The 22,709-nt window shown below is 35.4% G+C and overlaps 2 protein-coding genes across 2 annotated transcripts in view; one reads left to right on the top strand and one right to left on the bottom strand.

The window, feature by feature from the left end:
- Positions 1-2,196, bottom strand: part of WDHD1 (WD repeat and HMG-box DNA binding protein 1) — a 70,080-nt gene extending 67,884 nt beyond the window's left edge. The window contains 2 exon segments of the mRNA XM_037832665.1: positions 1,810-1,958; positions 2,133-2,196. Coding sequence (XP_037688593.1) covers positions 1,810-1,886 — 77 coding nt within the window. The 5' untranslated portion in view covers positions 1,887-1,958; positions 2,133-2,196.
- Positions 2,197-2,303: 107 nt separating this feature from the next.
- On the top strand, positions 2,304-22,695 carry SOCS4 (suppressor of cytokine signaling 4). Its single transcript, XM_037832661.1, has 2 exons — positions 2,304-2,581; positions 17,200-22,695. The coding sequence occupies exon 2, from the start codon at positions 17,292-17,294 to the stop codon at positions 18,615-18,617; it is 1,326 nt and encodes a 441-aa protein (XP_037688589.1). The 5' UTR covers positions 2,304-2,581; positions 17,200-17,291; the 3' UTR covers positions 18,618-22,695.
- Positions 22,696-22,709: the final 14 nt, after the last annotated feature.

The following is a 22,709-nucleotide window of genomic DNA, read 5'->3' as shown; positions in this document are numbered from 1 at the left end:
TCTAACTTGACTTCTAAATATTCTGGAGTGCCCCAAGGCTTAGCCCTTGAACCTCTTTTCTTATCTAAATCCACACCCTAGGTAATTTTGTCTAAGTTCCTAGCATTAAATATCAGCTATACAAATGACAACCCCAACATTTAGATTTCCAGTCAGGTTCTCAAACATGACCTCCAGGACTCATTAAATCTGAGCTAAAGATACAGATTTCTATCTCTAGCTCAGACTCCTCTATTTAATTGTCTACACTTGAGCTTTAGACCCCTTTATCCAACTGTCTACTTTACATCTCTACTTGGACTATCTCAAAGAAATCCTACACTCACCACGTCCATATGTAAACTTATAATCTCTACCCCACTCCACCTCCGAAATGAGCTCCTCTTCCAGTATTTCCCATATCTGCTAATGGCACCATCATTTCTCCAACTTAACCATTCAAAAACACAGATGCTACCCTTAGCACCACCCTCTCCATCACCCTCAATATCAGATCCATCCTGTTGATTTTATTTTAAATATTTCCTGAATGTATCCTCTTTTCTCTATATCCATGTCTGGTCTAGTAGCTTCCATCACTCTCTACCCTAGCCTCACCTAATTCCAGGCTTCCATCAGGCTCACCAAGACTAATACAAACATCTCAACAGTTTTTCTGCACCTACTCTCCTGCCCCTTTTTTTTCAATTCATCTTCCATGCATCTTTCCAAAAACAAGAATCCGATCACATCTTTTCTTTGCATCATACCTTTAATACCTTCCCACTGCTTTTACGATAAAAGCAAGTTACCTTAATAAAGCCGAGAAGGCATTACATGGACTACCCACTGCTAACCTTCACAGATTCAACTCTCATCAAACACTGCATCACTCTCCACATTTCAGCCTCACTAGCCTTCTTTTGGTTCTTTGAGCATACCATGGTTCCTGCCACCACTGGGCCTTTGAACCTACTGTTCCCTCTACCTGGAATGCCAAAATCCGCTCCCCTCCTCCTTCTCTCTTTATGTTTCTTAATGCCTACTCAATCTTTATATCACAAGTCAAGAAACACTTCCTCAGAGAAGCCTCCTCTCATTCATCAAACTAGGTCAGCTTCCCCCCACAAATGCTTATCATTGCACCTAGTATTTCTAAGTATACTTTTTTGTGATTAATTTGTGCCCAATGCCTGTCAATCCAAAAAGACCTTAAGCGCAATGACAGAAAAGATCATGCCACGTTTGCACAATTGTATCTGCAGCCTCCAGCAGAGTAGCCATTCAAAAATTTTTTCAGCGAATGTATTGAGCTGGTGGAAGTCACACAGTTGGACAGTATTGCATAAGCATGGAATTTAGAATTAACACCTTTTATGAATCAAGCAGAGGAAAATGTTACAAAAAAAAAAGACGGTTAAACAAACAAGCAAACACACAAGGAAACAGCATCACTAAAGCCAAGGGAGAATAAATTAGCAGAAGGTAAACTGGGCCACTGAATCTGACAACTAGGCACTATCTACTGATAACATGACTAATAACGTAAGACGTAAGACGCAGGGATATTTACAAAGGGAAAACACAGGGGAAAGCTCCTATCTTTCCAACTCCTCTAGAAGTAAGATATTACCCGTTAACTTTTTTTACCTAAAACTATCACGTTCCAAATCAAACAATAAATTTAAGGAAACTACATTTGCCACTTTAGATTTTAACATTATTCCTCTCTGTTTGCATGGATCATTTTAAGCTGACCGCACAAGTGGCATAATAATAAATGTTCAAAGATTTACACCTGAAATGTTCTTGTTTGTCCAAGTTCCTTACCTCCCAGAATCATCAAAACAGACATCTGTGTGTCCCTCTGTATGTCCATATCTCATCGGCTTCTGCGTGGCAGGCATCTTTTTCTTTACCTACCTGAAATTTTTTAATAAAGGCTAATCTTCTTATTTTAAAAGAGGAAAGCCGGGGAGCTGAGAAGGAAGAAGAGAGGTTAGTCTCCTCCCGGGCAAGCTCTTCGCAGCCCCGTACCCTTCCATCTCCACGTTAATGGCAAAAGTAGGACTGCAGTGGAGGGTAAGATAATTCACCAGGAGAGGACAGGCTCCTTCAAGGTAAGCGGCACGGGCGCACGAGTGAAGACTTACCGAGGTGACCCGACCTCCGAGGCCAAAAAAATACAACAAGCGCCCGCGTAAAGCCGCTTCCCGCGCTCCGGCGTGCTCTGTTTACGGCGCCTGCGCCAGCCTGCCCACGCCCCGCGCAGTCAGAACGGCAGTCGCCGGGCGGTGGCGTCAGCTGCGCGCCGGCCGCGAGGAAAGGATCCCCGAGCCGAGGTAGTGCGAGAGAAACGGAAAGAGCCGAATACGGAAGTGGTGACAGCGCCTCGGGAGCAGGCGGAAGCGGTGACCACGACGTCTGAGACGGGAACCCAGCGCCGAAGGGGTGGGGGGTGCAGAAAGGCACCCGCCTTGTAGGACCTCCATGAGGTGCAAGAGTGACTGGGCCTCCCTTCTCAACCTCAGTGAGTACCCAGAGTGATGGCGATGATGGCGGCAGTTACTCGGATCTCATCAATTAAGCTGTACTCGGGGAGGTAAGTGGGGGAAGGGTGGCCGCTGTCTGGCCTGGCAGATCGGGTTTTGCACCTACTTTGCAGGCTCTCCTCACTTGTAACCAGATCCCGGTCCTTGATCGAATCCACTGCCTGCTTGGGCCCCGGCCAGAGACCGATCTTTGGGCATCTTCTGTAGAGAAGAGGAAGGCAAGACGCTTCACGAGCCTCTAATCTTGGCATCCTTCGCGCCCTCAGCTTGTCACCTCTGTAGAGATAAAGGAGGGAAGACTTTATCTTAGACCCGGTTGGTTACTTTTAGTTCCTGGATGTATGGATTGTACATTAATGATTATTCCTTGGGACTTCATCAGATATCCCTTAAGAAGAAAGTTACTTGGTTGTCTCCTGTTAGACCCCACCTAAAATTCACTGGCATGTAAAATTGAGCTAGATCTAAAGTATATTGTTAAATACTTCATTTGGTCCTTGCAGCCTGTACTAAGGTCTTGCTCATAAAGTTTATGCTTTTCTTGTGTCTTAATTTTTTCCATATTGGTAGATCAGTCTCTGATGAAAACCTTCACATTATTTTCTCATTAGTATGTTTATCTTTGATAGTTTTTCTGAGTTTTGTAGCACCCGCCATCTAGTCTTAATGAGACTTAGTTTATGACATAAATGAGGTGTTTTTCTGTTCTAGACATTTTCCCCGTTGTTTTTCAATTATGAAAAGTTGCAAATGCAGTTAGGCAAACCGTGGTGTTCTTAACATGGTGACATAGTGTGAGGGGGTGTTATATGTAGTGGGGCTCCAAATATGCTTGCTAACACTGAATTCTATTATATGAATGAAAGGGAAGAATGAATGACTCAGAAAGAAGTTAGGATTTGTGAAAAAAAAAAATCTATTGTTGAATTCCCACAAGAGCAAACTGTACCTGAGATGATTTTTTCTGAGTAGCTTAATTTTATTTGGAGATCATTGGGTTTGGGGATAAACTGATTTATAATGTTTTTTATCCAAATAAGTAAATATTATTGGAAGGAGTATGGGGTTCAAGGCAAACTCTGATAATATTTGTCTTTACATTGAATAAATCATGTGATTTCAGTGTAGTACTATTCAGGCCTCAGCTTAAGAAGAATTGCAAATTGGACAAGTTATAGTTATAAAATGTCCTAGCTGTAATACTTATAATACCACATGACTTTAAAACATGAATGGTGTTCATATAAAAACATGAATGGTGTTCATACATGTATCCTTTCTTTCTGCCTTAGCAATCAAACCATTGGATTCACAGGTTAAATAAAAATTTTTCTTTACGAATTTCACATGTGTGGAAAGGCTTTGGCCTTTGAGTTAAACAGTCCTGTGTTCTAATTTTGACTCTTACCAGTTACTCATTATGTAACTTTGAATATGCTACTTTACCTTTCTAAATATCAGATTCCTTATCTCTAAAATGGAGATCATACCTACCTCCATCAAATTGCTATAGTGCGTAAGTAATACTCATGGGTGTATAAAACTAATTGTTATTACTGAGTACTTTGGGTGGCCTTTTAATGGTTTCATTGAGTGGAGTTTGTTTAAATCATTACTCAGTAAAATTTTTCAAATATTTAAATATGTATACTTGCTTTTGCTAGTATGTGTTTCCACAATTCTATTTCTGTTTCAGTCAAATGCCTAGACATTTCTGTAAGAAAAGTTTGAGTTCATGGTCCTGTAGAGGGAAACAGATATTCAAATAAATAGGTAGAAAATAGTACAGTAATGAAACGTGTAACTTAAATATTAGCAAAAGTGTTTAGTTATTTAAGATGACATAGCTTTTGGAAAAGAAGCCAATGTAGCTGTCACTGATATGGCTGTCAAAATTTTCCAAATGGATTTATTCATTATTAGCAGTGCAAGTCTCATAGGAGTGGGTAGCTGAATGAACTCACTGGAAATAATGCCAAGGTCACAGGTTTAATAGCAGTGAAGGTTACTTAGCTTTGCTTTGTGTGACCGCTTGTGGTATCCTTAGCTCGCAAATATGGTTGGCCTCAAGGGCAATAGGGTTAAAAAACGTGGATACATTACTATTCTACCAATGATGGTATTATCTATATAAATAACAATATCGTTTCATCTTACAGAGTCAGTTTATCTAAGAGGATTATCGGTATTGCCTTATGAAAGGAGCTAAAACATACTTTTCATAAAATATGTACTTGACCTAATAATCATTAATACTGTGAAGAATAAGGCCAGAAGGGAGTATAACAGTAGCTGAAAAAAGCAAAGTATTGGTGAACATTGAAAGCAGCTTAGAAATATCTGCAAGTGTCCTGAAACTTACCAGCCCGATTTAATTTATTTTCTTGGTAAATAATACTTCTACATGTAAAAACTTTCTAAGGTCTAAAGGGAAATACAGTAAAAGTCTTCCTTCTACCTCTGTTCTCAGCCACCTAGTTCCCCTGGCTAAAGACAGCCAGTATTTGATTCTTATGTTACCTTGGCACTGGATCCTTACCACAGCAAGACAGATAAACCACTGTTTTATAGATGGGAAAAAGAAAAAAAAAAAAAACAAAAAAACCCCAGGCTCAAGAAAGATTCTGATTTACCTAAGGTCACAACCTGTTAAATGTCGGAACTAGAAATATTTCCCAAGTCTTTTAACTTCTAATCCAAGGTAATCTGCCATATTGCCTCTCCAAATCATAACTATTACCATAAAATATATATCAGTACATAAAGCAATTTTGTATAAGTCTAGAGGCACCTTATTCTAGTTTGTAAGGAAACTTGTTCCCAAGCTTAAATGTAAGCATAAGGAATTATTGTAAAGCAACAGAAAGAATAATCCATATTCAGTTTAGAAACAGTAAGAAAAAGCCTATGCCAATGATTACTTTTGAAATCTATTTATTAAGATAGCTTACAAGAAACTACAAATTTTTTGTTATTTAAAGTTTGGAGATTTTCACCCATAATATTTATAAAGAATTTAAAACTTTGAAACTTTTTAAAAAGAAAGTGTTACTATCAAGGGTAATATAAAGTACTGTATGGTATTTCAGAAATGCTAAAGCCTCCTCAACTTCACATTTTTGAGATGTATTTTTGCAGAGATTTTCTAGTCATATATTTTTAGTTAAGCAGTAGCATAGCCTTTGTTTCCTCTTTTTCCATTTTCTTAATTTTGTCTCTTACCCACCTCTCAGTTTTAGAAATTAGCTGCTTCTACACGAACAGTTCTGAGTAATATTAAGAGGGAAGGCAGCTAATACTTATTTTAATTAAGTCCAATGTATGTTGTTTTCATACGTTTTAATTCTGGCAGTAAAAATTGAGATAGCTGTCATTATCCAGATTTTACAAGAGGAAAACTGAGGCTAAATGAGATTTTTAAAATCAGGTAACATAGTAAGTGGCAAAGTATGAATTTTCATCCATGTTTGTCAATTTAGCAGCTTATGTTATTTCTTCTGCACCATGCTTTAGTTTTAAATATGGTATAGTGTAAATCAGTGTGGATTGTTAAGTTTTATGGATCTTTAAAACATTAGAATTTTCTTTTTATAATTAATTGCCCTCATAGGAAAATAACTATAAGGAAATATGCTAAAATGTCAAAATTGATTGCCTCTAGGTAATGAAATTATAGGTTTTTCCTCCTTTTTAAACTTTCCTGAACTTTCTATATATTATATAATGAGCATATATTACATAATTCAAAAATTACAAATTGGATGGAAAATGTTTCTATCCAATCCAATTTATTCTCTAAAAACTTGCAATAGTGTATCTTAAGTACTCTAGTTTCCAAGATTCTGTTCATCTCCCTTCCACTTTTAGAAGTCCATGTTCTGTCAGTTTTTAGTTTTCTGTTCTCTTCACTCCAGGTTAGCCTTCTTCACTGTTAGGTTCCTAGATATTTCTCCCTTTCTTTAACTAGCAAACTCAGGACTATGCACTCATTTTAATATTAGCCCAAGTTAATGTTTGTCCAGAATTTGTTCCACAAGAAGGATTTGTAGTGAGTTAAATTTAGTAAACTGTGGCTTCAAGCAGGTTTCTTCATGAAGGACCTCCCAGGACATTTTTGCTGAACATGCATTGTGATGTTTCAGAAGGTCAGAAGGGAAGTGTTTCCCAAACTTGTTTGACAAGAGAACCCTTTCTTCTCCATAATATGTATTAATGTCTTTTAGAATTAGTGTCCACGGAGTACACATTAGAGAACACTGGCATAAGCAAACTTTAATTAGCAAAATAGGTGGAGAAAATGGGGAAGGTGGATGTAATGGTGCCAATCAAGAATTCCTTTTTTTGTTTGTTTATCACCCAATTAAGTCCCATGAGCCCTGGCTCAGTTAGCATGAAAAAAGGAGGTAATTTAATACATTTACTGGTAAATGAACCTGTTTTGCCTTTGTGATAAGAATTTTTTTGATAGTGCAGAGATTTTTCTGTTAGAAACAAACATTTTCATATTTTTTCCTTTAGCAATCTGAAGAATTCATCTCTGTGTACTATCCATAAATTATATTTGTGAAGCCTAAATGTTTCCACAGAATTCAATTCAGATATCACAGACTATTATCAGAATACTTTTAAGGAGTTTTTGGCACATAATGGTAGGTAAACTTTGGAATCATGGATTTGGAGGGGAAATTCCCAGAGCTGAATTATTGGAGTGTAATTCTAATTATTTATACAATCAGATTTATTTCAACTTAGCTTTTACATGAATTCTGTTCTTATACATCAGCTTGTAGATATATGAAGGGTGTTCCTGTTTGCTAATGCTGCCATTATGCAAAATACCGGAAATGGATTGGCTTTTATAAAGGGGGTTTATTTGGTTACAAAGTTACAGTCTTAAGACCATAAAAGTGTCCAAGCTAAGGCGTCAACAGTAGGGTACCTTCACAGAAGAATGGCCAATGGCATCTGGAACACTGTTCTGTTGTCTGGGAAGGCACGTGGCTGGTGTCTTCTTCCTTTTCTCCCACGTTGTGTTTCAAAATGGCTTTCTCCCAGGGCATTTCACTCTGGGCATCTGGGGTATTCTTAGTTTCTCCCAGGCAAACTCTGGAGTAGCAAAAGTCTACTTTCAATGGCCAACTTCAAAATGTCTCTCTTGGCTGCAGCCACCTCCTTCTGTCTGTAAACTCTTTTATAGGACTCCAGTGATTCAGTTAAGACTCTCCCTGAATGGCTGGGGTAACACCTCCATGGAAATTATCCAATCAAAGGTCTCACCAGCAGTTGATTGAGTCACATCTACATGGAAACACTCAATCAAAGGATTCCAACCTAATCAACACTAATACATCTGCCCTGATAAGATTGCATCAAAGAACATGGCATTTTGGGGGACATAATACATCCAAACTGGCACAAGGGGTTCAGTGAATAATATACAGTAATGCTCTGTTAACCAACATCATAATAAATACCAATGAATTTTTCAAATAAATGAAATTCAGTCCTTTAATTACTGGGGTTTTAACAGTTTTCTATGGAAATCTTGAATTAAAATCACACTCTCAACCTTATTCGATAGAACCGAGTGTTGTTTTGATCCTTTGTTAGAGAAGCATCATCATGATAGGCAGTCATTCTATTATCACTGTCTTTCCACTAGGTGGTAGAACCTGAGGCTAAATGGCTACTGAATCTGGGAACTTGCTTTCCTGAAATAGCTTTTATGTAAACTTGTTTTTTAGACATTTGCCTCATGCTTGTTAAGAAATAAAAACAAAACAAAACAAAAAGATGTCACTGTGTACTCCCCAGGGCAGTGTAACATAGCTGCCTTCATAAAAAATTAATTATTGAATCAAAAGCCAAAGCAGCCTTCTCCCAAGTGATTCTTTCACCCTCTTGAAAAAAGCTTCTTTGCAGCTACCATCAAAGACCTTTCATTTGTCAGCACCTGTCAAATATCATCTTTGATTTCTGTACCAAATAAAAATGGGGGTAAAGGCACCTTCTTATTTTGTATCCCCTCTTCTACCTCATTTATACAGAGTTTGTTAAAAATTCCAAGAATTGATGCTAGATTATTTGGGGGACTCATTCAGATTAAGAACCCTACATTCAGATTTTACATATATAGTTAAGAACCAAATCACATTTTTCTTTTAAAACTCATCTTTATTCTTTATTTTTGAATAAAATTCCAATCAAATGCAGCACTTTATCCTTTGGGATAAAAATTAAAATATACATATAATAATTAGCATACAATTAAATAGAAATTATAAAAATAAATGCAAAAATAGAAAAAGTGATGTCAAGATAGAATAAACTTTAAAAACATTAAAAATATAACCATAGAAATAACTTTATTTTCACTAAAAATTAATGTTATTTAATGAGAGCAATGTGATTAAATATTCTTTTTTATTCTTGTGAATTTTGGTTATGAAGGTCTGGTTCTGAGTGCGTTTTATTTTACTTCATAGTTTTAATGGCTGTTATGGTTGAAAAAGATATTTTGTGGTAAATTATGGCACAGGTTTTTCATACTCACTTATACAAAAATTTTTGTTGAAATTTGGTAAATTTCTATCCTTGTTCTGTATCAACTGGCTAGTCTTATACACTAATCTGAAAATACTGCTTTTTTTTCTAGTTTTAATAAATGAGTTCAAAGCCCACTGAAACTTTGAAGCTTCCAGAAGAGGTTAGAAAATTATGCTTTCATATGTTTCATTTTAAAGATGTGAGAGAGTTTATATAGGTGATATATTCTTACCTTTTTTATAACAAAATCTTATAATGGTGGGAAAAATTCTGACTGTCTTTTTTCTAAAAACTCTCTCCATAACATAACTTTTGTTTTTTTGCTTTTTCTTAAGCAGTTACTTTTAAGTAATTGTTAAGATATAACCTATACCTTGAAGAGGCCAATTAAATGTGGTGGTGGTAGTATTGTAGCTTTTTAATATATCTGCTAAGTAACTTCTGAGGGCCACTTGTTATTCTAGTAAAGGACATCAAATTTAAAACTAAGCTTATCATTTTGTAAAAAGAAAATGCATAATTGCTCCTAAAAGTTCAATAACTTATTTAGATACATTGCCTTGAGATAGCTAGCAAACCTTGTGTGTTACAAAATTTCCATGGTCATGTCTCATTACAAAGTATTGTAAAGATTGTCTTATTTAAGATAACATAATCTATAAGTCCATTCCAGAAACACACAAACACAATATGTTACGGTACACTAAAAATGAATGAAGAAATGGAGAGGGCTGCCATCAACTCCTCAGCTTTTTGGAACTCTTCTCTCAGGAACAGCACACTATATGACAATGAGTTAATATTGTCAACCATATATTCAATATTAATAAATTTTAATTTTTCTAATTTTTAGGCAAATATAAATAGAAGTTAAATTTTCTTCCTTCTTTGAAGACTTACAACTGTGACATTAAATGACATTCTGGTCCATATATTGATATGGTAAAGCAAAACAGTTACCAAAAGTGAGATTTCTTGCGCATGAACTTGGAGTTTTCTAGCTAAAGAATAGCTATGTGAAATTTATGTAAGGCTATAATTCTGAGGTAAATACAGGAGGGTAACTGTACCAGTCAGAAGATGTTCTGTGCATTAACTCTTAAATACAGGTGAATGTATGGAAAACTAAAAACTCCTTGGGACAATGATATATTTCACTTTATTTATCGGACATCTGCAACATTAGCACATGTAAGAACAGTTAACCTAAAATCCAAAGACACTTGATTGATTAGTACCTATTTTATACAATTTGGTAAGCCTTAAGAAAGCAGTCCAGTTTTGTTTACATGTAAACTTGTGTAAAGGAAGGCTGGGAATTTGTTCTCTGGGGGAAAATGTTCAGTTGTTCTTCATGTAGTCTATGTAGAGTTTCAGCTATATCTAGCATATTGATCCTTTCCACTTGGAAACAGTAGTCAGTAGTCATCCTCCTGAAAATTATATTTCCTCATGCAAGTCTCTTTCCCTTATAATTAGCATTGAACTAGAGACAAAGGTATTGTCTTTCTTCATAATGAACTATTTCAATAAAACTGGCTTTGATGCTTTAAAAAAAAACATCTAATATCCATTTCTTTTTTGAGAAAAGAAAAAATATTTGAGGTATGTGTTAACATTTATTGAGTACTTGATAAAATAAGATCTGAGTTAAGTACTTTATATGCCTTATTTCATTTAATCTCTAACGACCCAATGAAATAGAATCAATACCTCCATTTTACAGATGAAAAAATTGAGGCTTCGAGGTCATGAGGCTAGTATAAAACAGAGACTGGATTCAAATCATGTTTCTGCAACTTCTATCACTATGCTGTAGATCTGCATCCTTGCCATATTCATGTACATAGTTATTAAAAATGTTTAAGTGGTTGCTATTGAGTGGTGGGGTTATGGGTATTGTTCTGGTTTGCTTATGCTGCTGTTATGCAAAACACCAAAAATGGTTTGGCTTTTATTAAGGGAGTTTATTTGGCTACAAATTTACAGTTCTACAGCCGTAAAAGTGTCCAAAGTAAGGCATCAACAAGAGGATACCTTCATTGAAGAATGGCCAATGGCATTTGCTTGTCCTTTGCTCTCAGGTTGTGTTGCTTTCAGCTTCTGATTCCAGTGGCTTTATCTCTAAGCATCTGCGAGTCTTCTCTTGGATTCTGCAGGACAAACTCTGGGCTTCATCGCTTAGCTTAGCAGCTCTAAGCATCCTTCTGTCCACATTTCCAAGTGCCAGCAAGCATCTGGATCTCTTGGCTTAGCATATCCTGGGATGTTTTCATCTCTCTGTTCTCTGTGTGAGCTTCCTTTAAAGGACTCCAGTAAACTAATCAAACCCTACCCTGAATGGGCAGGGTCAAATCTCCATGGAAACATTCAATCAAGAGGTCACACCCTAATCAAAAAGATTAGTAACTCTGCCGCCACAAGATTGCATTAAAGAATATGGCTTTTTGGGGGACATAATATATCTAAACCGGCACAGGTAGTTTGTCTTTTTTCTTCATAACTTTATGCCTCATTTGAATTTTTCAAAGTAGTATGAATTTTAATTGACTTTTGTTTATCAAAATGATATAAGTACCTAGATTAAAAATCAAATTGAGATAAGCTATCATGGGTAAATTTAATGTTCTCAGAATGCCCAGGAATGACTATGGTCTGTTAATTTCTGATGGGTATAGTAGGAACAAGTTCACAGAAATGTTGCTATATTAGGTTGCTTTCTTGGAGTAGAGTAGGAACATATTGGAAGTAAAGTAGTTATCTTAGGCTAGTTGTCTTTTTCTTACTCCCTTGTTATGGTCTCTTTGAAATGTTCTTTTATTGTATGTTTTTTAAAATTTCTTTTAAATTTTTTTTTATTTTTCATACAGTTGATTTAAAAAAAAAAAAGTTTAAAAAAAAAAAGGAAAAATATATGCGGAGCCCCCTTGAGGAGCTGGTGGAGAATACAGGGGTATTGGCCTGCCCCACCTCGATGTTTGCTAACATGCCCACAGACATAGGGGACTGGTGATTTGATGGGTTGAGCCCTCTACCACAGGATTTGCCCTTGGGAAGACTGTTGCTGCAAAGGAGAGGCTAGGCCTCCTTATAATTGTGCCTAAGAGCCTCCTCCTGAATGCCTCTTTGTTGCTTAGTTGTGGCCCTCTCTCTCTACCTAAGCCAACTTGAAAGGTGAAATCACTGCCCTCCCTCCTACATGGGATCAGACACCCAGGGGAGTGAATCTCCCTGGCAACGTAGAATATGACTCCCAGGGAGGAATGTAGACCTGGCATCGTGGGATGGAGAACATCTGCTTGACCAAAAGGGGGATATGAAAGGAAATGAAATAAACTTCAGTGGCAGAGAGATTCCAAAAGGAGCCAAGAGGTCACTCTGGTGGGCACTCTTACGCACAATATAGACAACCCTTTTTAGGTTCTAATGAATTGGGGTAGCTGGTGGTAGATACCTGAAACTATCAAACTACAACCCAGAACCCATGAATCTCAGAGACAATTGTGTAAAAATGTAGCTTATGAGGGGTGACAATAGGATTGGGAAAGCCATAAGGACCACACTCCCCTTTGTCTAGTTTATGGATGGATGAGTAGAAAAATAGGGGAGGGAAACAAACAAACAAACAGACAGACAAAGGCACCCAGTGTTCCTTTTTACTTTAATTGCTCTTTTTCACTTTAATTATTATTCTTGTTATTTTTGTGTGTGTGGTAATGAAAAGTGTCAGGGATTGATTTTGGTGATGAATCTACAACTATGTAATGGTGCTGTGAACAATCAAATGTACGATTTGTTTTGTATGACTACATGGTATGTGAATATATCTCAATAAAATAAATATTTAAAAAATAAAAAAAAAATAAAATTGAAGTAAAAAGCTTAGAGAAGCCAAGGAAAGCTACAGTCTACTCCTACTCCATCCCAAAAGTATCTACAAATCTTTTAGCTACTTTTTTCCCAATATTTACCTTCTTATTTCTAAATAGTATGCTTATACTTCTGTTTCATAATTAATCAAATTTTAGACATTGTTTGCTGACTTCTTATGATGGCTGATGATTTACCTCTCTTTCATTCTCCTTCCTCTCTCTCCATCCTCTTATTAAATTATATCAAAGTTTGGTGAATATGTAAATATCATTCACTGCTGAGCCAGGTAGTTTTACAATTCTGTTTTCTCTCTAGTATAATTTTTTAATTTTCCTGTAATGAATGGTTACTTAAGTTTTTCTATTTGCTTAGTTTCTCATCCTTTCAATTGAATTTTAGTCATTTCTTTTTTTTTTCCTCAAGATCTGTCTTTGGACCCTTACATCTTTCTGTGGTTATATGGACCATTTGCTCTCTAGAAGCTCTAGACATCCGCATTTTCTGGAGACTTCCCTTCATAATCATTCTAGGAATTTATGTTTCCACTCTTTCCTGTGTCTCTTGTCTTCCTTTGTTTTGGGTTTACACCATCATTTTAGAAGAGCACAATCGTCACTTACAATGTAAAATTACTGATATTATTCATGTCTAAACATTTCTTTATTTTATCCTATTTGATTCATAGCATGGTTGATTATCTCTTAAAGGTTGAAAACTATACTCTAGCTCCAGTGTTGTTGTACAGAAGCCAGGTGCCATTTTATTTGCAGTCATTTGTATGTGACTTTTTCTCCCTCTCAGAAAAACTTCAGTATCTCCTCTTTATCTCTTGAGTTCTAGAATTTTACAATAATGTACCTTGGTGTATACTTTTTTTTTTTCCTCACCATAGTGCTGAGCACTCAGTGCACTCTTTCAATATGGACGCTCATGTTCTTCAATGCAAGGAAATTTTCTAAGATAATTTCCCTCCTCCATTTTGTTGTTGTTTGCTATGAAATACTTCTATTGATCCTCTAATTTTCTTATCTTTTCTGTCTAGTTAAGCATCTTTTCCTATTTCCTATATTATTTCCTCAACTTATCTTCCAATCTTCCTATTGAATATTTTATTTTGGCAATCATATTTTCTATTTCCAAAACCTTTCTTATTCTCTGAATGTCCCCATCTCCTTTTTCTAGTATGTTACACATTCATAGATGTGATATCATCTCTTGACTTGGAAAAAAAAAATTATTTTCTGCCCTTTTCATGGGTGCTGTTTTCTCCAAGTTCTGTATGTTTTGGTCTCTGTCGTTTTTGTTTCTCTGTCATTTTCGTTAGAGGCTTTCCTCAAAAGTTCCATGACTGGTGAGTAATCAATCACTTATGTTCTAGATTGAAACAATGTTACCTGGAAGCTGTGTTATGTAGACAGGACTTGTGGACTGATGAGCTTCACTACAGGCTTGAGTGGACTTCCAGCTTTTTATTGATTCCCAGATATCAGTGTCTATAGGTTTTTTTCTCTTTGGCCACTCCATTTCTTCAGCGAAGTGTTTGGCAGGTTCCCGTTAGGGAGGTATAAGTTTGGCTGCTGGAGTTCTGGAGCTGAATGGAAAAGGAGGCGAGCAAATTCCATTTAATCATCCTGTGTTTAGTCCCACTACTCTGCTATGTCTGGTATCCAAAGTCCTGAGCCTCTCTGGTTCAATTTCTCCAAAAATAAACATTCCCTGGCTTCTAAGTGTGGGAGTAAGAACCAGAGAAATCTAACTGCTTTTATGCAGAATTCAACCAACCTCCCTGTTGTCAGTCCTGTTCCCACCCACACTTTCTGCAGCACCGGGTGCTTATGAGTCCTGAACTTTGCCTGCTGTGTTGGCTTGTTTCTCATCCATGTTACCTCGGTATCACCCGCCTCTCTGCTGAGTCAGTTATTGTTCTCCATTCATTATTTGTCCTCAGGTGTTGTGGCTCAAGTTACAGATGTGTGCTTGTTTCGTTGAAGATGAGGTTTATGTTTCCATTTCTCAATTTTCCTTGTTTTGGGCTGACTTCAAGAGAAGGATGGGGCAGAAAGATTTCCACTCAACCATTTTCAAATCAGATGACTGTTTCTTTTATAATCTGAAAAAAACAAAAGCTATTTTCATTTTGAAGGGAAATCCAGTTACACTAGTCATTAAGAGATTTAGTAATGGAAAGAAGTGGTTGTAACTAAAGAAGCATTAAAATCACGGAAAGATTTTATTGGAGACCTGGTTATTTTGAAGACAGGGAAGAAGTTGAGAGGGAGAGATGGAAGGAAGGCTCTGGTAAAGGTAGGAATGTCATCGAAACAGAGGTAGAGCACTCAGACGAGTAGAAAGCTTCTGGAATGGGAAAAAGATGAAGGAAGAAACACCATAATTTAGAAGTAGCAAAGAGGCAAGGTTAGGGACCTCACACCCACTGGGGTAAAGTTAGGCACACATCTTAAGATGTTTGTTTTAAGATGTCTTTCTAAATAAAATTGCCAGGCATTTCAGACCTGGGTGATAATTTTTTCAGATTATCATACTGAATAAAAAATGTTGAAATTATGCAATGTTAATGATAATTATCTGCTTGGGGCTGTTTTATTAGTTTTTTTAAAAGTGTAAGCTCTTGGACAGTTAAATTTTTTTATTTTTTTAAAATTCATTTTATTGAGATATATTCACATACCATGCAGTCATACAAAACAAAGCGTACATTCCATTGTTCATAGTACAATTACATAGTTGTGCGTTCATCACTAAAATCAATCCCTGACACCTTCATTACCACACACACAAAAATAACAAGAATAATAATTAAAGTGAAAAAAGAGCAATTAAAGTAAAAAAGAACACTGGGTACCTTTGTCTGTTTGTTTCCTTCCCCTATTTTTCTACTCATCCATCCATAAACTAGACAAAGGGGAGTGTGGTCCTTATGGCATTCCCAATCCCATTGTCACCCCTCATAAGCTACATTTTTATACAACTGTCTTTGAGATTCATGGGTTCTGGGTTGTAGTTTGATAGTTTCAGGTATCCACCACCAGCTACCCCAATTCATTAGAACCTAAAAAGGGTTGTCTATATTGTGCATAAGAGTGCCCACCAGAGTGACCTCTCGGCTCCTTTTGGAATCTCTCTGCCAGTGTAGCTTATTTCATTTCCTTTCACATCCCCCTTTTGGTCAAGAAGATGTTCTTCTTGGACAGTTACTAATAAGTAGTTGTCTCCTCTAATCAATGACTGTTCATATTCTTTGGCCTACTTTGCTGCTTCTCCTTGTTTATTTTGTTCATTAGAATTTTGTCAATGAACAGCCAAAGCATACTGTTGAATATAATTTTGGCTGTACTAAGTGTTGATAAGCAATATTTCCCCTAATAATTTTAAATAGTAATATACCAGTGAGCTCACTAAGCTAAGAATACTTACTAAGTTACATCTCCACCAATCATTATTACTAGTCTTCATGAAACTCGGTATTTTACATTGTGAGGAAAGGTAATGCCCTATAGAAATTTATCTACTTGTTTTTCAAACTATCAAGAAGAATACCAGAAGTAAGTATATGTGTGTGAAATGCCAAATTTTTATCTGATCTCATGTTTTCTAAAAACTGCCTAGACAGTGAAGTCAGTCAGCTGACCAGTTATTGAAAAGAGTTCACAAAACTGCATTGGGACTGCTTACTTGTCATTCCTACTGTTTGGTGGTGATTGCTTATTTAATAAGTTCTTACAGCTTTTGTAACTCAGAATTGTTGATATTTTCAATTAGAAGGACAGGAAACAAGGAGAGGGAGAGTGAAGGAACCATATAGGGTAATTGTTCTCAAACATCAGTTCATAGATTTGTGACTGTCTCTTACAAAGAATTCACTGGTCTGACGTGAAATAAGAAAAATCAGGTGAGGGGAGATTGGCATGAGATATACTTCAAGACTAGAAATTGTTCACAATTCTAGTATATATTATGCCTGATAGTAGAAGATAGGCTTTTTCTGATCCACACTGAAAATTAGCTGTGGGAAAGGAACTCAGATTCTATGAAATTATTAGTATATGGTAAAGCATTTTATTTAAGTGGAAACAAAATATCTTGGAACTGTCTTCCAACATATCCAATACTCTGTCTTTTTTATTTACTAAATATGCTTTTTTACCTTGGTCCTAATTGGAGCTTGATATATGAACTCTGCAATGTGGATGACACGTGGTTACTGACATTTTTTTTTTTTTTTCCTTAGGTATATCCAGAAAGTGCCCAGAAGAAACTTCCTGCTGGAAAAACTGAAAAAGCAGTATTTATAACCCTGGGATTTGTGGCTAAATTGTTAATATGGCAGAAAATAGTGAAAATAATAGTAGAAATGTCGATGTAAGGCCCAAAACTAGTCGGAGTAGAAGTGCTGACAGAAAGGACGGTTATGTATGGAGTGGAAAGAAGTTATCTTGGTCAAAAAAGACTGAGAGTTGTTCAGATGCTGAAGCAGTGAATGCTATAGAGAAAACTGAAGTTCCTTTAAGGAGCCAAGAAAGGAAGCACAGCTGTTCATCCATTGAGCTGGACTTAGATCATTCCTGTGGGCATAGATTTTTAGGCCGATCCCTTAAACAGAAACTGCAAGATGCTGTGGGCCAGTGTTTTCCAATTAAAAATTGTAGTAGTCGACACTCTTCAGGGCTTCCATCCAAAAGAAAAATTCATATCAGTGAACTCATGTTAGATAAGTGTCCTTTCCCACCTCGATCAGATTTAGCCTTTAGGTGGCATTTTATTAAACAACACACTGCCCCTATAAATCCCAAATCAGATGAATGGGTAAGCACAGACTTATGTCAGAATGAGCTGAGGGATGGTCAGCTAAAACAAAGAAGAAATGTGGAAGAAGATGTCAACTGTTTCTCACATGCCAGTGTTCAGCCCTGTATGATAACTCCCAACAATGCTCCATGTGGAAGTGGTCCTATGACTGGTTCTGTGATGAACTTGGTTTCAAATAACAGTATTGAAGATAGTGACATGGATTCAGAAGATGAAATTATAACCCTTTGCACAAGTTCCCGAAAAAGAAACAAACTCAAATGGGAAATGGATGATGAAATCCTGCAGTTGGAAACACCTCCTAAGTACCACACTCAGATTGATTATGTCCACTGTCTTGTACCAGACCTCCTTCAGATCAATAACAATCCATGTTACTGGGGAGTTATGGATAAATATGCAGCTGAAGCTCTGCTAGAAGGAAAACCAGAGGGTACCTTTCTACTTCGAGACTCAGCACAGGAAGACTATCTATTCTCTGTTAGTTTTAGACGCTATAGTCGTTCTCTTCATGCTAGAATTGAACAATGGAATCACAACTTTAGCTTTGATGCACATGATCCTTGTGTCTTTCATTCTCCTGACATTACTGGGCTCCTAGAACATTATAAGGACCCGAGTGCCTGTATGTTCTTCGAACCACTTTTATCCACTCCTTTAATTCGGACTTTTCCCTTTTCCCTACAGCATATATGCAGAACGGTTATTTGTAACTGTACAACCTATGATGGCATTGATGCGCTTCCAATTCCTTCTTCTATGAAATTATATCTGAAGGAATATCACTATAAATCAAAAGTTAGAGTACTCAGAATTGATGCACCAGAACAGCAATGCTAGGAAAAGGATAGGAACATATGAAAGAGTATATACATATCTTCATTTCATATTTTATTTTTCTTATTATGCCACCTTAGATTTTCCTACAAGGGCAGTTGTAAATTTTAATGCCCTAAGTCTTTCTTCCTGACTAGTTTATTTTTCTTATGATACACTAATTGTTTAAGGTTACACACTAGGGTTTAAAGGATATTTTTTACTATGTTTTTTGGTTTTGTTTTTACCATGTAAATTGTATATTTAATTTTTTCTTTTCCTGATTGTAATCCGTATATGATAACAAGCATATTTGAAATTTGATAGGCATTGCAAACACAGTTGCATATTCTGTATTTCATACTTTTCTTTAAAAGTGATTCTTTGTCCTTCCTACATGTAAAATGTTTTGTTAATCTATGCCATCAATATTCCTAAACATAAAATAGAGTTTCCCCTTCCCCTTTTCATAGAATTGTTTTAAAATTCTTCAGTAAAGCTGAGTGTGTTGTAACTCACAATTCATACTAACATAGTTGGCTTTTATAATTTACTAAGAGGGTGTTGAAGGTAACAAAATGATTTAAAATAAAACAATGCATTTTCATTTTAAATATTAACTATAAAGCAGGCTTACTAAATTTGATTAATCTGGTCAGTGAGAACATGACATTTTAGAGGTGCATTTATTCTACAATGTGGCAGTGTTATTGCTGAGTAGGTCTTTCCACCTGGACAAGTTAAACTATCTTTAAAACATAAATACTGTTCTTTTCTCACTGGAAGCTTTAAAAATAATAATAGCCCTTTTAATAACTTAGCCCTCTCATAGAAACTTGGAGCCTGTTACTTTGGGGAGATCCTGCAGTTTATAAATAGCCACAGATCTCCACTGGTAACCAAAGAGTACCTTACTAGTTTTGCATTATTTTAAATTGAACTTGAGAAAAGAGTCAAGAATTTAACATGGAGTTCAGTATTCTGGAAGCTTAAAATTATTTCTGATCTTCAAGTTCCAAATAATTACTCCTGTCTTCAGAATTATGTATTTAATGTAGCCTTAAAAAAAAGGAAAGCATTTTGACACCTACATGGTTTATGCCATACTGAACAGTACTGGGCATCTGGTAATATTTTGTATTTACTATCCCAAGAACAGGGAAGTATTTTTAAGAAACATCATTAGCCCAATATAACTAATAAAGATAAATGGAGTGATATCCTATTCAACTCCTGTTTTTTTTTTTAAAAAAGAATTAATGAATAATAAATCTCTCCTTATTCATAGTCCTAGACAGTCTTCTGGTGAACTGTCTTACCCTTTTATACAAATTGGCATTTTTAATATCATAGTAATTGATTTCTTGACGCTAGTTTAGTTGTATGAGGAAGCTGCTTCTACCTGGATTGAAGGCAATTTGATTCAGAAATTTCCAAGTTAGAACAGATGTTTCTTAATTGTCATTGCTTTTATGTTGAAGTAGCATTTTCCTATTTTGCAGTTCTGTTAACCTAAAGATGGCCTTTTTCAATAATAGCTTTAAAATAAATTTTTAGCATTTACAAAAGTAAACCAGGAAAATTTCTGCTATCATGTCTTCTAGCATTTTTTTTCTCAGTGATCTCAAGATTGCTTTGATCTCAATGAGAAGTAGCTATTAAAATAGCACCTCTCTTAGCAGTGATGAGGCCCAGGATATCATAGTCCAAATGCTGGGATAAATATCATCTCTTCTAAAGATGATATTTACCTTTTACAAAGGTAGAAAAGTCTCATACTACCTCATCTTCATTGTTGCGCCTTTGTAGATCACTGAGAATCTTATTAACCAATATAATACTTCCTAATATCTGTCTTTGGTGAAAGAACGTTAAAATTAACAATATGGTAAGACTCTATCCGTGATTATTGTTTTTATCAGAATTTGATAATAAGACTTTCTGTTTCTGTGAAACAATTATAATTTTAAATATTTTTCTTTTAAACATAACTTTTTATCAGCACAGAAAAACCTAAGGGAAGACTAGCTAACAAATATTCTGTTAAAGGGTAGTTTTATAAAGAAAAATGAAATATAATTATGTTGTCTTTTATAATGGTAAAAATTAGTGTTTATATGAGAGTCAAAACCTAAGTAGCTTTTCATATAATTCAAACCGGTTGCTAGTGATATATTTTCTCTGGTTTTCTTATTTTTTCAACTTCAAGGTATTAACAGCTATTAACATTTTCAAAATACTGCCATAATTGTAGCCTTGAAGTAAATGATCTAATAAACGAGAGCAGGGAAGCGACTCATTTACTCTGAAATGGTTTGTATTTTTCCTTTGGTATTTGCTACAGTGAAAAGTAATTTGGAAAGTAGAAATATAAATACTTGAGAAAGGAACCATTTACCATGAAGGAAAAGGAAAAGAGTAATAATAAATTAATGTTTTAAAACATTGTAAGGGATTGGAATTTAGAAAGGTTAACCCTTTTTCTGGGACTTTGTGAGGACATATTTGGAAGAGCATCCAGTATTCAGAAAGTAGCTCATTAAAAAATGTAAAAAAAAAAAAACAAGTATTTATTGAAATATAACTAAAATGGCTAAGTTTTGAGAAGAAGGATGTGAGGAGATATAAATATATCTAAATATAAATTTTGTAAATCTTAAGTTGGACATAAACATTTGAAAAGTATAAAGTCCGGAGTTGAGAAAGCATTTAGCATGGTGGAAATGTGTAGAGCATATTGGCCAGAGAGGATTGAGCTAAAAGAAACAAGATAAAATATTAAAATTAAGAATTTAAGCATTACCTCAGGGAAAAGTCTTGACAGTGAAAGGGAACTACTTAATCACTAATAGCTAGTCTGGACCAGACACTTAACTGCGCTTTGGGAATAATGCTGCACTCATCAGGAAATAAACTTGACTTTTCTATTTCTCTGAAACTTTTCAGGACATACGCCCCCTATCCCCCCTTTTTTTAAGCTACAGCATCTTTGATTCATTCTGTAATTCCTGAAATATGCTAAATGGATTTTTTTAGGTTCCTTGAACATTTTTGTATGAAGAATCATATGTGATATTTCAATAACCATGCCATTCACTTAAATAATTCATAGAGGGAAAGCTTTAATTTAAAGGAAGACCTAATAGGAAGAAGATTAAAGGAAGCTTTTAGCCTGTGGCTAGATTTATTGATTTGGTGATCAAACCTGTGTTCTTTCCTGAATTTCAGCTAATGGACAACTGTGGTAAAAAAGTGGCTTTCAGTTAAAGTTTAGACATTATAAATAATATAAAGAATGTCTTAGATACTAGAAATCCTTTAAAAAGTAGAACAAATGTGGCAAATAGGACTCATTATTATACAAATTCCACTTATTTTTATAAGGAAAACACACAAACCATTATTTATTCATGAGCAAAGCCATTAAGAAGATAAATCAAGTTATCAGCTTCCTGTCTCCTTCAGTTTGGATCATTTTATAGATCCACATAATAGAGAGCTTCCTTCCTATGAAACAAAAACCTTAAGACCTAACTCCCTTAAAAATATACTTAACTTTGTGTTTAAGAATGGGGTTTTGTCACCTTTAGCTATAATCAGAGTCCAATAAACAGCTTATATAATTGATTTTAGTGAAGCAGGTTTCTCAGGAAAATACACTTTTAATTACAAGAGCTACTCCTGGAGACAAAGAAGAAAATTCTAATGTAAAATAGTCTGTGTAGCATTAGGTAACTTAATGCCAAAATGAATTAAAGACTTGAATTTAAGCAAATCATTGTTTCTACTTTTGGGGAAAAAAATCTTTACAATTTTTGTTTTAACAAAATCAGTTTTATACTCATTTTTATTTCTAAAAGAACCAAAAGCACAAAGGGTTTTTGTTCTGTGTTAATGGCCTAGTAGAAATATTGAGAAATGCTGCAAAAGTCTGTCTGTACTATTCTAATTCATTAAGATATTGGACACAAAGTGGACATAGCTTTTTAAAATAGATTGACTTTTAATTAGAAATGTAGACTAATGACTATAACCCAATGGAAAGGGATTTAGGGCATATGAATCTTGTTCTAAATAAAGCCAAAGTCTTTCTTTGATTTACTTTCTAATTGTGAG

This window comes from Choloepus didactylus, chromosome 4, assembly GCF_015220235.1.
Source record: "Choloepus didactylus isolate mChoDid1 chromosome 4, mChoDid1.pri, whole genome shotgun sequence".
Taxonomy (NCBI): domain Eukaryota; kingdom Metazoa; phylum Chordata; class Mammalia; order Pilosa; family Megalonychidae; genus Choloepus; species Choloepus didactylus.
Note: the sequence above shows the minus strand (reverse complement) of the source record. Positions and strands in the feature narration are given on the sequence as shown.